General features: G+C 40.9%; 1 protein-coding gene across 4 annotated transcripts; it reads left to right on the forward strand.

Annotated features, from left to right (window-relative positions):
* Positions 1 to 1,470: 1,470 nt before the first annotated feature.
* On the forward strand, positions 1,471 to 8,816 carry LOC139535521 (uncharacterized). Of its 4 annotated transcripts, none has more exons than XM_071335001.1 (3): positions 1,471 to 1,581; positions 5,895 to 6,044; positions 7,468 to 8,816. In XM_071335001.1, the coding sequence occupies exons 2-3, from the start codon at positions 5,897 to 5,899 to the stop codon at positions 8,625 to 8,627; spliced, it is 1,308 nt and encodes a 435-aa protein (XP_071191102.1). In that variant the 5' UTR covers positions 1,471 to 1,581; positions 5,895 to 5,896; the 3' UTR covers positions 8,628 to 8,816. The 4 variants fall into 4 exon arrangements, with proteins under 4 accessions (XP_071191102.1, XP_071191104.1, XP_071191105.1 ...); XM_071335003.1 differs by having other exon boundaries at positions 7,495 to 8,816; XM_071335004.1 differs by having other exon boundaries at positions 1,551 to 1,586; positions 7,495 to 8,816.
* The last annotated feature ends 5,219 nt before the right edge of the window (positions 8,817 to 14,035 follow it).

The raw sequence follows: 14,035 nt of genomic DNA on the forward strand, positions 1-14,035 counted from the left end.
TAGCAGACGCTCTTATCCAGATAGCTGGGTGAGACAACAACATATCACAACCGTAGCGAGTACATTTTAATAAACTCCATAAAGCGAGCCTAACTCATAAAACCACATTTTCAAACTAACAGTGAGGGCTTCAGGGCAGGGGTCAATTCGAATTGAAGGCTGTCAATTCAGGAAGTGATTTTAATTTCAAATCCAAAAATTGAAAAACTTTTGAAATAAATAGCTCATTTGATCGAGAAGTCATTGTAAATACATTGTTAAATGTTTTTTTTATTGTTATTTAAGTTTACTTCCTGAATTGATGACCTTAAATTAGAATTGACCTGCAGCACTGCTATCAGAGCTGCAGGGCAACCTGAACGCTATGTGCACGTTTCAGCATGAGATGGCAGTACCGTAGTATTAGATAAGAATATCTGAGTGATCACATTATGGACATGTAAAACAGTATTCTACTATCAATGGCAATGTTGCCCAACAACAAGCTTTCATTTCTCAACAGAACACATCAATCTACAAAGGACACCACAGAGGTGCCAGTTTCACTAGACAGACAGACGGAGAGACAGGTGGAAACAGACAGACAGATACAAACAAAACAAATCAAATTGTATTGGTCTAGTACCCATATTTTGTAGATGTTATCACAGGTGCAGCGAAATGCTTATGTTTCTAGCTCCAACAATGCAGTAATACCTAACAATACAAAAAAAGACACACAAATCCTAAAAATTAAAAGGAAAGGAATTAAGAGATATCAAAACGAGCAATGTCAGAGTCCGGAATATAAATATATATGTATATAATGGTGTGTATAGACAGTATGGACAGTATATGAATAGAACAGTTGTGTACAGCAGTAGTTATACAGTATTAACCTTGAATAGAATATTGTATTTACATATGAAGTGGGTAAAACAGTAGGCAAACATTATTCAAGTAACCAGTGTTCAATGATTATGTACATAGGGCAGCAGTCTCTAACAGTACTGGGCAGAGGCCGACTAGTGGTTAGTGGTGACTATTTAACAGTCTGATGGCCTGGAGATAGAAGCTGTTTTTTAGTTTCTCGGTCCCACCACCTGCACTGTCTCTGCCTTCTAGATTCTAGATGGTAGCGGGGTAAACAGGCCGTGGCTCAGGTTGCTGATGTCCTTGATGATCTTCTGTAACACCTCGCAATATAGACGTCCTGGAGGACACGTATACATCCAAAAGGATGGCAGACATTGGGTGAATATTAAATGTTAATATCTTCGGCTGTGAGTGATGGAGAAAAAAATCGGCCTCAATGAAAATAACTGGGAAAATTCAATGGATATTTTTGGTACAAAGGTGATAATGAAAGTGTCTTTTTAGGAATTTTAAAATTGGACTTCTCTATGGGGCAGTATATGGGAATTGTCCTTTTGGACTTGGCTTCAGCTAAAATGCAGTACCGAAAGTGCCCTCTGAGCACAGACCGGAACCCTGCCCCCCTGGACTGAACATGTCCCACAGGGGGAGGGGCGTGGGGAGGTGGATAGAAAGGAAGCTGTTTGGCTCACACCGACGTGCTGCTGGAGGCGCCTGTGTGCACAGGTAAGGTACTAATTCAAACTTCACAACGATTTTCATGCAAACTCACTCCTTGACTGAATTGGGATCATTGACCGACCACCACTATGCATTGCCGTGGGCTGTAGTTTAGACTAATCTGTTCGATTGTTGCTAGGATTTAAGATGGTGGAGATGGGCTTGAGAGTATTCGTTTGCTTAAAGACAGAAACTGGCAGTGAGGCATAACTCAAAACAAATCAGACATGGGGGAGGAGTGTCTGTTCCTATGCTAGAGTTCTCATGACATTTGTACAGCTGCGTCATTTCAGCTAAACCTACAGTATGGCAAATTTACAACCACTCCCTCCCCAATGATTAAAAAAAAAAAGTTAAAGCTTATTTACTGCATTTGTAAACATTTAAAACTCTAAAATGATATTCGGAGAACAGCAAAAACAAGAAACATTTACTCCAGCAATTATCAATTTGGTTGCAGTAGGGACATACATAACATTCTACAACAACATGTTATACATTAATTAGCTGCTACGCACTAGCTCAGCACCGGGATTAGACACTAGTTTAGTTTCATGTCAAGTCAAACAGGAGTTACCAAACCATCTACAGACGTCTTCCACATCTGCACTGTTTAGAGGAAAGTCGTGCTGTTCACTGCAGCCAGAGTTGCTGGATATAATGACGAGATGCTTGTGTCTCCGCCCTAAGAATGGAATTCGTTGTCCACAGAGCGGGATGGCAGGCTGTCAAGCTTCAGCCAATTTCTCTCTTTGGATTGGTGGATACATCTCATAATTTGAAAACATTTTGGAATATTAGATGAGGGGTGTTGGCGTCAACTGCCTGTATTCAATGGAGTGTGAGATCCCAGCTAACAACAAATGTTCTCACAACTTTAGAGAACGTTCTCTTACAGTCTCAGGTCATTACCTAGCGTTTTCATAGGAATCTTCCCATGACATCTCTAAAATACCATTCCCCCTAATCTCAAACAGATTTTACCCAGAACGTGATTACTATGTTCTCAGAATATTCAATAATAATGTTTTAGACATGTTTTACGGGAACGATGCAAGCTCATTCCTGTGTTAAGTTTTCTAAGGGCTAGGAGAATATTCCATCAACATCCCACCAAACATGCATAGAACATGGTTGCCATTTTATCAGAATATAAGATATCAATGTTCTAGACATGTTTCAAAAACATTCCTGTGTCCAGTTTTCTGAAGGTTAGTTGAATATTCCATTAATGTTCCACCAAAAATACACAGAATGTGGTTGTCATGTTCTCAGAATATAAGCTATTAATGTTCTAGACATGTTTCATGGGAACATTGCATATACATTCATGTATCCAATTTTATGTGGGTTAGTAGACTATTCCATTATTTTCCCTCCAAGCCTATTATTTTACATGGAAACTTAAATGAAAACGAAAACAAATGATGAAAAAACTATTTAATAAACTGAAATAAAATAATTAACAAACCTGTTTGAAAAAATACAATTATTCTGAAACTATTACCTTTGACTAAAATAAAAAATTCAAGCTTCTGAATCTGCCGGGTCTCATTATATTTGACTCCATAATTTAAAGGTAGACTCAATGAGATGATGTTGCCTCGAGCAGCACCGCAGATATTGGGAGCGTTTAAGTGGTAAGGCTAATTAATGTAACCGACTGTAGTTGAAAGTCGAGGAGTGAAGTCGGGGGAGGTGCATCTGCGACAGCTGAAAGTCGTACACTATTGTGGTTTTCCAACAGCAAGGCTCAGATCAACATGGTAGTGTTGCCATTGTTTTATAAAATGGTATTTGAAATTAACATGTTTCCCCTGTGCACCCCCTGCCGAACCCTCAGTTTGTGAACCACAGTGCTGTTGTACCTTCAACAGTCAACAACCGGACAGTGAGATTGATAGAACCATCTCTGAAGAGTACGAAGTCATTATAGCTGTCCAGTGATGATGTGATACTGACAACACACACACGTCTCGGAAGGGTAAAAAGTCATTACATCGCTCCAGTGATGTTGTGATGTTGACACTAGTGTGACGACAGTTGAATCACTTCAGGATTCCAGAGGGGATAGAACATAGAGTTATATAATACAGTGTTCTAATCACTGCTTTTCCGCCGTTATGTTAACATTACGGCAAGGGAAGTAGCTAGCTAGAATGCTGTGCACCAAGATGTTGCGTGTTCAAATCCCAGGTGGGGACATGTAAATAATAATTACTGTATGAATAAACATGCACAATGTAATTATGTATGTCAAATATGTCGGTTGAAAAGACTGACAACAGACTAAGAGCTGTGAAGAGCCTTTGTATCTTTTTAGTTATAGGTACATAGTTGTACAATTGCAGTTCGTACTTTTAAAAGAGCCAGTAGTGTACCTTAGCGACAAGATGGTACAGGTACAAGAACATACCTTTGGTAAAGGTACAAATGTGCCTTTTTAGGTTACCGACAAAGTTCCTTTTTAGTGGCAAAAATGTTAATCTAAAAGGGTTTTTGGGTGTTGTTTTAACACTATAGGGTGTAAAACCTTATTTGCATATATCCCAGTGTGCCTTTTAAGTTAATTTTATAGTTACCAGTACCTCCCATGACTGTGTTTGCAAGTGACAAAGACATGGTTGTTGCATTCAATGGCTTTCAGTCCTGTAGCCTTTATCAAGTGAGTGCCTAAGTGAATATTTTATCATTGAAATTAAACTCATGAGTCACAATACATTACATACCGTATATCATACTTAGACAGTTTTACCCCAACACAGTGGTCTGAAACTCCTGGTCTGCTGGCAACCTGCATTTAGAATGACTGCCAAGTTGGGGAAAATTTCTAAATTGGACTACCTAAACAGGAACAACCATCTCAGTAAATGCATATTATTGATCTTCTGCTAGACAAAATGAAATCAATCAATGTGCATGCAAATATTTGTACAAATCTACCTGCAAAAGAGCATGCTGGGAAATATGATAATGATGGGCATGGTTTTTGAGTGTGTGATTGTACCTTTTTTAGATTCAGAATATTGGGTACACAAATGTACCATCATACAAAATTATCAGCACATGTACCCTAAAAGGTACCGAAGAATACCATGCGAGATTATGTGTACCTCTGAAGGTATATTTAAGTGTGTTTGTATATTTTTGTACCCCCGGTAACAATACTGTACCCTAAACGTACCCTTATTACAGATGATCGAAATAAAAAGATAATACATATGATAATAAGTTTGTTATTGATCTCAAAAGTTGAAAGGCCAAAAAACGACCTAAAATAATCATACACTGATTTCATTGCTGTCTATTGACATTTCAGTGACCAAAAACATTCATGGGTGGCTGAGAAGGCCATGGATTAATGCTAATTTACACAAAGAAATATTGATCTGTTGCAGCAGATCGACATCATTTGGATAGCAGCATAAAATTATTTTGAAAATTATTGCTTGCATATATTTGCTACAGTATTTCACATGATGGGTCTTGAGTTAGTTTAAAGGCCCACTGCAATCACATCCCCCCCCCCCCCCCTGTTATTTGTATCATATTGTACAACAGCTGATAAAACTAAGGGCTCTATTCAATCCGTATCGCAGAAATACAGCTTTAAAGAGTGATTGAAATTACAAGGCAATGTTCCCACCTTAGCGGAGATTGCATTCATGTCGGTAAACGCTGCAGATGTCGGCCCAATAGCACGCTAGACATTTAAAGGTCATTTCCTATCTGTAACACTTCAGCAATACAGATTGAATAGAGCCCTAACACTGTAAAAGTGAAAATTTGATCAGTGTTATTTCCTGAAAGTTGCTGGTTGAAAATACATTCTAATCAGCACGTTGTACATCTGTGGAGTTTTGGCGTGCCGGATGTCACCAGGAGGTATACGTTTTAATAGTTCCAAACCTCTCTGCACTTAGACACTCCAAGCAAAATTATTGTTTGAGAAAAAGCTATTTCTGTTTATTTTTTGACAATTTTAATGGAAAACTATTACAGTAAGGTACTAAATTGTTATCCATAAAATATATGATATTGAGATAAAAATGGCTGCATTGGGCCTTTAAGTCATTCTAGGGGTCTAATACATTGAGTTTAGATATAATGTTTTGTACGTACAGTAAGCTGTCTCAAACAGTGAATATTACCCTTGAAACTCTGTTTTGTAAGGCACCCTAGAGAGTCAACACCCAGGTCCTATATAGTGAAAAGACCTGGGTGGTGATCAGTGTATGCGCCAACTGGAGTAAAAAATCCAGTGATAATCCAACAATGGTTTATAATATATACCTCTCGTCTGTGTTGTTTTGTTTTAGCGATGGATGGTGTGTTGGAGGGAGCAGCTGTGGTATGTGTGTGTAAACTGGCCTGCAGTCTTCCCTTCCTGCCCATGGTCACTGCTTCTCTCAGTGCGGTCAGCTTCTGCTGCAACTGCCTGCTGCTCTTCACAGACCTCGTAGTCACAAGTACGTGTCCATCTCTAACCCTATCTCTGCTGTGTACATCAGAGCTATAACTACCTGTTTTTCCTTGTAATAAGAATTGGCTGGAAAACAGAAAGGGGAGCAGTTGCTAAAGTCCATGAATAGAGTACATTTTGCGCACCTTTTGAATTTTAAAAGCCTGGTATACAATAAATCAAATTCTTTACATGAATAAAGACCAAAAATCAGCATTTTGAAATGTCCCTCGTCATGTTTCTCCAAATTCTAGGAAGATTTTAACCCACTTAAGCCTACTATTTCTCCAAGTTTTCACCATCATTGTTAAGCCCTAGTCATGTTCTTGCTTTGACAGTCACTTCTGAATATTATTATTTATTAATGTAATGAGTGATTTAATTTACATCTGTCCCTCATTTTAAGGTAATAAAAAAAACCTGTCCCTCATTTTAATATGGTGAAAATATTCCTTTTTAAAAATGTTAAAAGAAACATTGAACATCTAATAGTCAAATCAGAGTGTAAAAGCAGGTGAGCAGGTTCTACTCTTTTCAGCCATTTTCTGGTGTTTTGTGGTGGACAACTGAGTGGGTCGAGCATAACACATTAACCCTGTTACGCATAGACAGGCGAGAAATGTTTTAACAGTTTCCATTTTTTTGTGAAGCTTGCATTCAATTACTCTCCCTGTTGCACACAACAAGCTTCCATTCCCCCTGTCACTAGGGGATTTATGGCTGATTTTAAGATGAAGTCGTCAACCCTGTTACCGTCAATCCTGTTACTTTAATGCACTTTATTGGCACTTGCTATAGTCATTTATTTATTTAACTATTTGAGAAGGGGAAAACATGTTTTTTTTTTTTGAATTTGAAAATGTGTTACAATTAGGTGAAATGAACACTACCCAAAATGTACTCTATTTGTGGAACGACCCCAATATGGTTTATTACAAGTTCCAACATGGCACAGAAGCACCCTGTAAACCCAGCACAGAAGAAGAGAAAATGCCCCCGGAGACAGGCTGTCAAAACAAAAGGATGTCCATAAAAAAGGCAGTGACTTTGTCAGCTCCTATAGAATCATACAGTGTTCACAGGATGTCAGCAATACAGTGAATAATCAGTGGGTCCTTGGTCATCCAGTCTGGCCTCAACCGCTATCAACAGATGTGAGAATAAGCCATATGATTCAGTATCAAGTCTAGTGACCATCAACCTGCACCTTCAGTGTCGTAAACACTGGAAATGATGTATTACAGAAAGGCAGAATATATCAATGTGCTAAACATTGTGTTAATCACTGAATTTGAACATTACTGATCTTACATTTTAAATGGGAGTTCTTTATACTCCTATGGCCTACTTCAGTGTCCCAATCCTCATGCTGCTATAGTCCCATCCTCCACATTTCCCTATTTGATTGATTGGTCTTTGTTGTCCCTCAGCTATCCTGGTTGTCCTCTGGTTTGCAGACCCCTGGCTACCTCCGTTTTCCACGTCCTCTGATGTCATTGCCCTGCGCTTCCTGCTCTTCCTCAGCCACACCTACTGGGCGGTGCTGCTGATGACCACTCCTCTTGTTGCCGTGGAGACTGCCATGAAGTTGCAGTGGCCCCAGGTCCATGGTGGCAGAGGTAGAGCAGTGGACGGAGACACAGGCGGACGTAGTAAAACTCCGGGCTCTAAAGCTCCTGCACATCACCATGGTGTGACAGTGGAGGTAGAGGACGGGCAGAGTAGGGACACAGACAGCCAGAGAGGAGGGAGAGAGGACCAGGAAAAGTGCCTGCCCCACATCATTTACTTCCTCTGCTGTCTGCTGGTGTGGGTTCTCTGTGGTGTCTGTGGGGGTCAGAGCTGGAGACTTTGGGTGAAGGTCTGCATGGAGAGGACCAGCTCCCTCACTATGTGCCTTCCCAGCCTCCCCAACAATGTCCTGTCTGCTCTGGGTGAGCCCTGCTGGGCCCTGGCCACCGTGACCTTGGCCCTCCTGCTGGTGCTGACGGTGGGCTGGGGCCTGCTCAGACGACACCTGGCCCACACAGAGACGGACCCACACTCAACGACAAACAAGGAGGTACATGACACTGACATTCAACTGCCCGCACAAACATTCGCTGCACCGTGCATGGCTGTAAACCCTGCGACGTCAGCGGTGTCAGACACACCGTCTGTTGACCCAGAGACAACACGGTCCAGATGCTCCCTTCACAGCCCATGTTCCGGGAACAACATACAGCTATCACTGGCTCACCATAGATACTCTGTCCTCTTATCGTTGGAGTGTTTGTCAGCAGACATACTAGAGGAACACAGAGAGACAAAAGGACTAGGAGACATGCCTCTCAGCACTACTGTGGAGGAACACACAGACTCTACCTACAGGAGCCAGTGTGGGATGGGGCAGTGGGGCTTTCCCTGCCTGGGGGTAAACGTAATGACAGGCTTTGTGTGTCTGCTCATTGTCTGTGTGTTACCTCTAAATCTCAGTGTGAACATCCTACTGATCAGGCACATAGAGACAATGCTGGAGTGGAGTTTGAAGCTTTTATTGTTTGTACCCAAAGAAGCCACAGACAACACAGGGCTCTCCCAGTCAATGTAACACAGGCACCAAGTCAGTGTACTGGACAATAAGCCTGGATGGGGTAGTGTTAGATACTAAAGTGTGGCTTGGGAATGGGATTGTGTTGAGAGGGATTTATTAGGTATTGTCCGGGGATGGGATCAGATGAATATCACATGTACTGTAAACAGCTGGTCTACCTGTCAATGATAAAAAGTAAACAACTCACCCTTTGACTGTGACTGTCTATTCATGCGTGCCGAGTGATCTCTGGGAAGCTGCAGAGGAGTGCTGAAAAAGTCAGGTTGAGGCTTGCTTTCCAGATCTATAGACATGCAACTCAATAGTTAGTTTGCTGAAACAGTAGGAATACAGTAACAGTAGATGGGGAGGGGGGGGGGGGTTCAGTTATCTGGAGTGTGATTTAGATTAGTTTGATGGGAGATGATCTGACTTCACCTTACCTCAGCAAAAGGCAAGTGATTATAATGTACGCTTAACAAGAAGTGGCTCTAAACACTACGGCCATTGGGCTGTAGCTAGGCATGAAACGACAACAAAGCTTTCTCTTCACTCAGGGGTTTTCTGAGTCGAGGAATAAGATTCCACTTGATCACAGGCACAGCAGGGCGCTAAATAACATCTGAGAAATTCAAGGTATTAACACACACACACAAACAGCCGTGTTCATACAGGTACCACATTGCAGACACATGCTGCATACCTCTTAATGTCAGGTTCAAATGTCTCCGGAGTTCAGAGGAGACGCTGATATTACCCAGGCCAACACCAGAGGGCAGCCTGCAGCCAGCATCAACCCCAGGTAGCTCACAACGGAGACCTCTGAAGCTCCCAGGCTAGATTGTGTATTATATACAGTACATTGAAACAAGAGATGGAGAGGGGATTTCTCTAAACAAAGGAGTAACGTTTAGGTTGTGCTGCCCTTGAGAGAGCCAGAGGGCAAACACTGAGTCAACAGCAGGTAGGCCTACATCTTCCTGGCTGCCAAAGTATTCAGACCTGTACAGACAGATACACCGCAGAATAGTGATTCAACCAGGAGCCCAGAACAGATCAAAATGAGGCTGAGCTCATTCTCTAAAGTCTCTGACACTGGATATAGATTGAAATATATATATTTATATATATTTTAAAAAAAAATCATTATTATAGGTTTAGTTGCAGCCAAATTTATTGGCACCCTTGCACTTTTCGTAAATAATTCCCTATTTCTTCTAAAGGAAGTTAAATAGATATTTTTTAAAGGTGTTATTTGATTTTCAACATTGCAGAACTTAAGTTTACAATTTTAATTGATAAATTAAATAAAAATGGCATTGACAAAATGAATAGCACCCCAGAGCTAGTACTTGGTTGCACAGCCTTCGGCCATGATAACTGCCACAAATACTTATTGTAGTCATTGTTGGACACGATCTGACTTGAACTGTTTTAAATGCATAATCCACTTAGTAGTAGTAATACCTTGTTATTGGTTAGCATGTCGGAGCTGGAGAGTGTTATTACAGTGGCAAGGGGAAGTACAGAAAGTCTCTCTATGTCCAGATATGTTATTGCTGTATATTAATATTTCTAAGGAAGTAGGTAGAGCCACAGTCAAGTCTCAGTTCCTGGTAAGGTCAGGCTAGTTTCTGTGGAACTAGGACAGAGAGGGATGTAGAGTTCAACATCGAGGTGAGCACAACAGTTGAAGAGAGAAGAAACCTCTGGGAGGGGGGATAGAGGGGCCCATCCCAACAATAGTCCAACAGTAGTCCTATCTCACCTCCCTGGACAACAACAATTCTGGACTCAGAGGAGGAACATCAAGAGGAGGAACAGACTCAGGTCTTGCCCAGCAACAGAGACTGATTGTTTATACTAGACATACTTTTAGTCATGTAGTGTATGTGGACACCAGCTCGTCGAACATCTCATTCCAAAATCATGGGCATTTAATATGGAGTTGGCCATCTAGAATGTCATTGTATGCTGTAGCATTAAGATCTCCCTTCACTGGAACTAAGGGGCCTAGCCCGAACCATGAAAAACAACCATTATTCCTCCTCCACCAAACTTTAGTTGGCACTATGCATTCAGGCAGGTTCTTTTTAATTATTTTTATTAAATGTTTTCATTTAAACTTTTATTTAACTAGGCAAGTCCGTTAAGAACAATTTCTTATTTACAATGACGACCTACCCTGGCCAAACCCGGACGATGCTGGGCCAATTGTGCGCCGCCCTATGGGTAGCGTTCTCCTGGCATCCGCCAAACCCTGATTCATCCGTCGGACTGCCAGATGGTGAAGCGTGATTCATCACTCCAGAGCCTTTGGTGTCCGACTGGATTTGTACCAGAACTTAGAACCTAACACTATCAATGATCTTGCTGCACCTTTTTACTGGCAATATGGCCCACTCTTCAGCACCAACCTGATCTAATTCTTCTGTTTTCAGCTCTCACCATAGGTTTAGGACGTGATTCAGATCTGGTCTCATCACTGGCCACTCCAGAACAGTCCAGTGTTTCTTCTTGAACCATTCCAGGGTGCTTTTTACACCGTTTTTGGACACTGGGTTGAACATTGCACTCAAAGACCTTGATAATCTGCTGATTTCATGATGTCTTTCGCACACATTCAAGGCGGCAAAGCAACCCCACAGCATTATAAAACTTCCGCCATAATTGATCGTAGGAAGGTTGTTATTTTCTTTGAACGGTTCATTTGGTCGTTGGTGAACATAAGAAGACCTCACTGCTGAAGGAGTCAAAAGAAACCCACAGGGCACAGACGTCTGTTCAATGTCTAGTTTTGATTGACATTTGGTTGTTGTCAACCAATGTGAATTCAAAGTGATATCAACCAAAAATGTCACCATTTCATTGGATTTAGGTTAAAAGTTGGGTGAGAAAAAGACGAAATGGCCTTATGTTGATGACTTTTTGCACATCCAGTCAGTTTTCCACGTTGATTCATAATCATCACGTCTATTTTGGGGGGGAGTTGAAATGACGTGGAAACAAAGTTGATTCAACCAGTTTTTGCCCAGTGGGAAGCCTGATTTGAACTTCTCAAAAACCCACCTAAAGAAGCCTACATCCTGGAGAAAATATTCTGTGGACCAATGAAACTAAATCGGAGCTCTTTGGCAATTCAGATCAGCGTTGTGTTTACTGATGATCAAATGAAGCATTCAATGAAAATAACACCCTCCCTACAATCAAAGATGGGGAAGGTTTGTTAATGCTGTGGGGTTGATTCTCTGCCTCTGGGACTGGGGGCCTTGAACGTGTGCAAAAGGCATCATGAAATCAGCAGATTATCAGGTGTTTTGTTCAACCCAGTGTCCAAAAACTGGGTGTCCATTGAAGTTTGTGGGTCTTCCAGCAGGACAACGACCTCAAATACACATCAAAAAGCACTCAGGAAGGGTAAAGAAGAGATGCCGGACTGTTCTGGAGTGGCCTGCGAAAAGACCAGACCTGAACCACATCCAAAATCTATGGTGAGATCTGAAAACAGCAGTTGGTGGAGGAAACCCCTTTATATATTGGAAAACTACAGCATTTTGCTGCTGGAAAATGGTGCAAATTGTTAGTACAAAGGTGCAGCAAGCTCATTGATGACAACAAGAAGTATTTCTTATTTTGGCCAAAGGCTGTGCAACCAAGTACTAGCTCCGGGGTACCAATCATTTTGTCAATTTTCTCAATTCAAATCATAAAATGAAGTTTACAAAAATGAAATTGGTTTTGCAATGTTAAATCCAATAACAAGGTGTGGTGGCCAAACGTTTTTATTGAAGAAATAAGGAATTATTTAATAAAAGTGCAAGGGTGCCAATATATTTGGCTGTAACTGTATATGTTATGTACATTTATACAACGGGTGGTTCTAATCCTGAATGCTGATTGGTTAAATCTATGACGTTAAAATGCCTATTTACTCTGTTCCATCTGAATGTACATACACACTTACTTTTGAAAGAGAGAGTGTGTGTGTTTGTGTGTGTGTTTAGCACTGACACACTGTGAAGTTCAGGAGCTGATGAAACGATGAGGAAATGTCTTAGCTGCTACTATTCAGTGATTCTGTTCATTTCCTTGCTAGCTGAACAGAATATCAGTACTGTGTCATAAATTATTTATTCAAATGAATGGACAAATCAAAAAGCTTATAAGGAATATGAGTCCCAGGCATGAAGTAAGGTGTTACATGCATTGGGGAAATGCAGCCCTCATTCCACAATATGCCAACTCCCAAATACGATGCTAATGTAGAAATGCACAACACGGCTATCAGAGATGCTATTAACATACGCTTAATCTGTGTGTGATTAATTCTCAATACACTGTGACACTGCCACATATCTAACAGTGATATAAATCCAGGTGATATAAAGAAATCACCTTTGAGAAACTGCAAGAAATGATTCTCTTTCCTATGTTAGTCATTTCATTCTGTATGGACGATAGACATTGTGGCCGAAAAAGAGCGCTGCCGCTTAAATGGAACCCGAAAAATGTATGAATAGTGGAATATTACGCAATATTAGTGCTTGTGTTGTGTGTTTGTGAAAAGGCTACATTGAATTTATATTATGTGGATTTTTTTTGTTATTTTCATATTTCTGAAGCACATCATTTGTGTTGAGAAAAAAGGGTTTGTGTTGGTTTTATATAAATACATATTTGAATTGACAAATCACCTGCTACGTTCCCGTATTTTCGGTTGTTGTTACTATAAGTCCTCTGTGGTCACCTCTAAGGCAGAATCACTCCCACGCAAAACATCTCAAACAACCATTACTGCTGTATAAGACTTGAATATGCCCTTCAGGCGCTACATTTACAAAAAAACGATTCTGATCTGAATGCGCCTTTGTTCAAACCATGAGCGTGCAGATATCACTCAACAAAATATCATTGTGACAAGTTCCCGCTCGTCATCTTTCTCAAGGTCACTCTGTACTCATTTACTGTCTGATCTAAACTCTAGCCACAAACACACTGTATGTGGTCTACTCATAGTGTCTACGGCATCATTTGAATTGATAGAGTGAACGCTCGCTCTCCAGCTCATTCAGTCACTACAGTTATGGTACCTGTGAGAGAACAGCCCTACTTACCATCAGCTCACTGTTCTTAGGATAGTGAAGCCAACAGCTCACACTACACCCACAGCTGAACCACATGTACCTGTATTAAATGGTGAGGGTTTCATAAAGATCTCCCCATGGCAACAACAAAAATCCCTTTTATTTGAACGGACAAATTCTCCTGAGTTGAAGTTAGTCTGCTCCTTTACAGGAGTGTAAGTGAGAGGAGAACTAAATACTGTAGAGAAGTACTGAGATCTGGTCCTGGGGTGGCTGACTGACGGTTGTTAGCTGCGCTGCTCTGTTGCCAGGTCCACAGCTCCTCTGTAATAATGATGCAAC

This window comes from Salvelinus alpinus, chromosome 12 (assembly GCF_045679555.1).
Source record: "Salvelinus alpinus chromosome 12, SLU_Salpinus.1, whole genome shotgun sequence".
Lineage (NCBI taxonomy): Eukaryota > Metazoa > Chordata > Actinopteri > Salmoniformes > Salmonidae > Salvelinus > Salvelinus alpinus.

What these genes read in the sequence shown, in the direction of transcription:
- LOC139535521 (XM_071335001.1), top strand. Translation starts at nt 5,897, where the DNA reads ATGGATGGTGTGTTGGAGGGAGCAGCTGTGGTATGTGTGTGTAAACTG. An exon ending in CACAGACCTCGTAGTCACAA is followed by an intron (nt 6,045 to 7,467) that starts GTACGTGTCCAT and finishes GTTGTCCCTCAG; the next exon opens with CTATCCTGGTTGTCCTCTGG.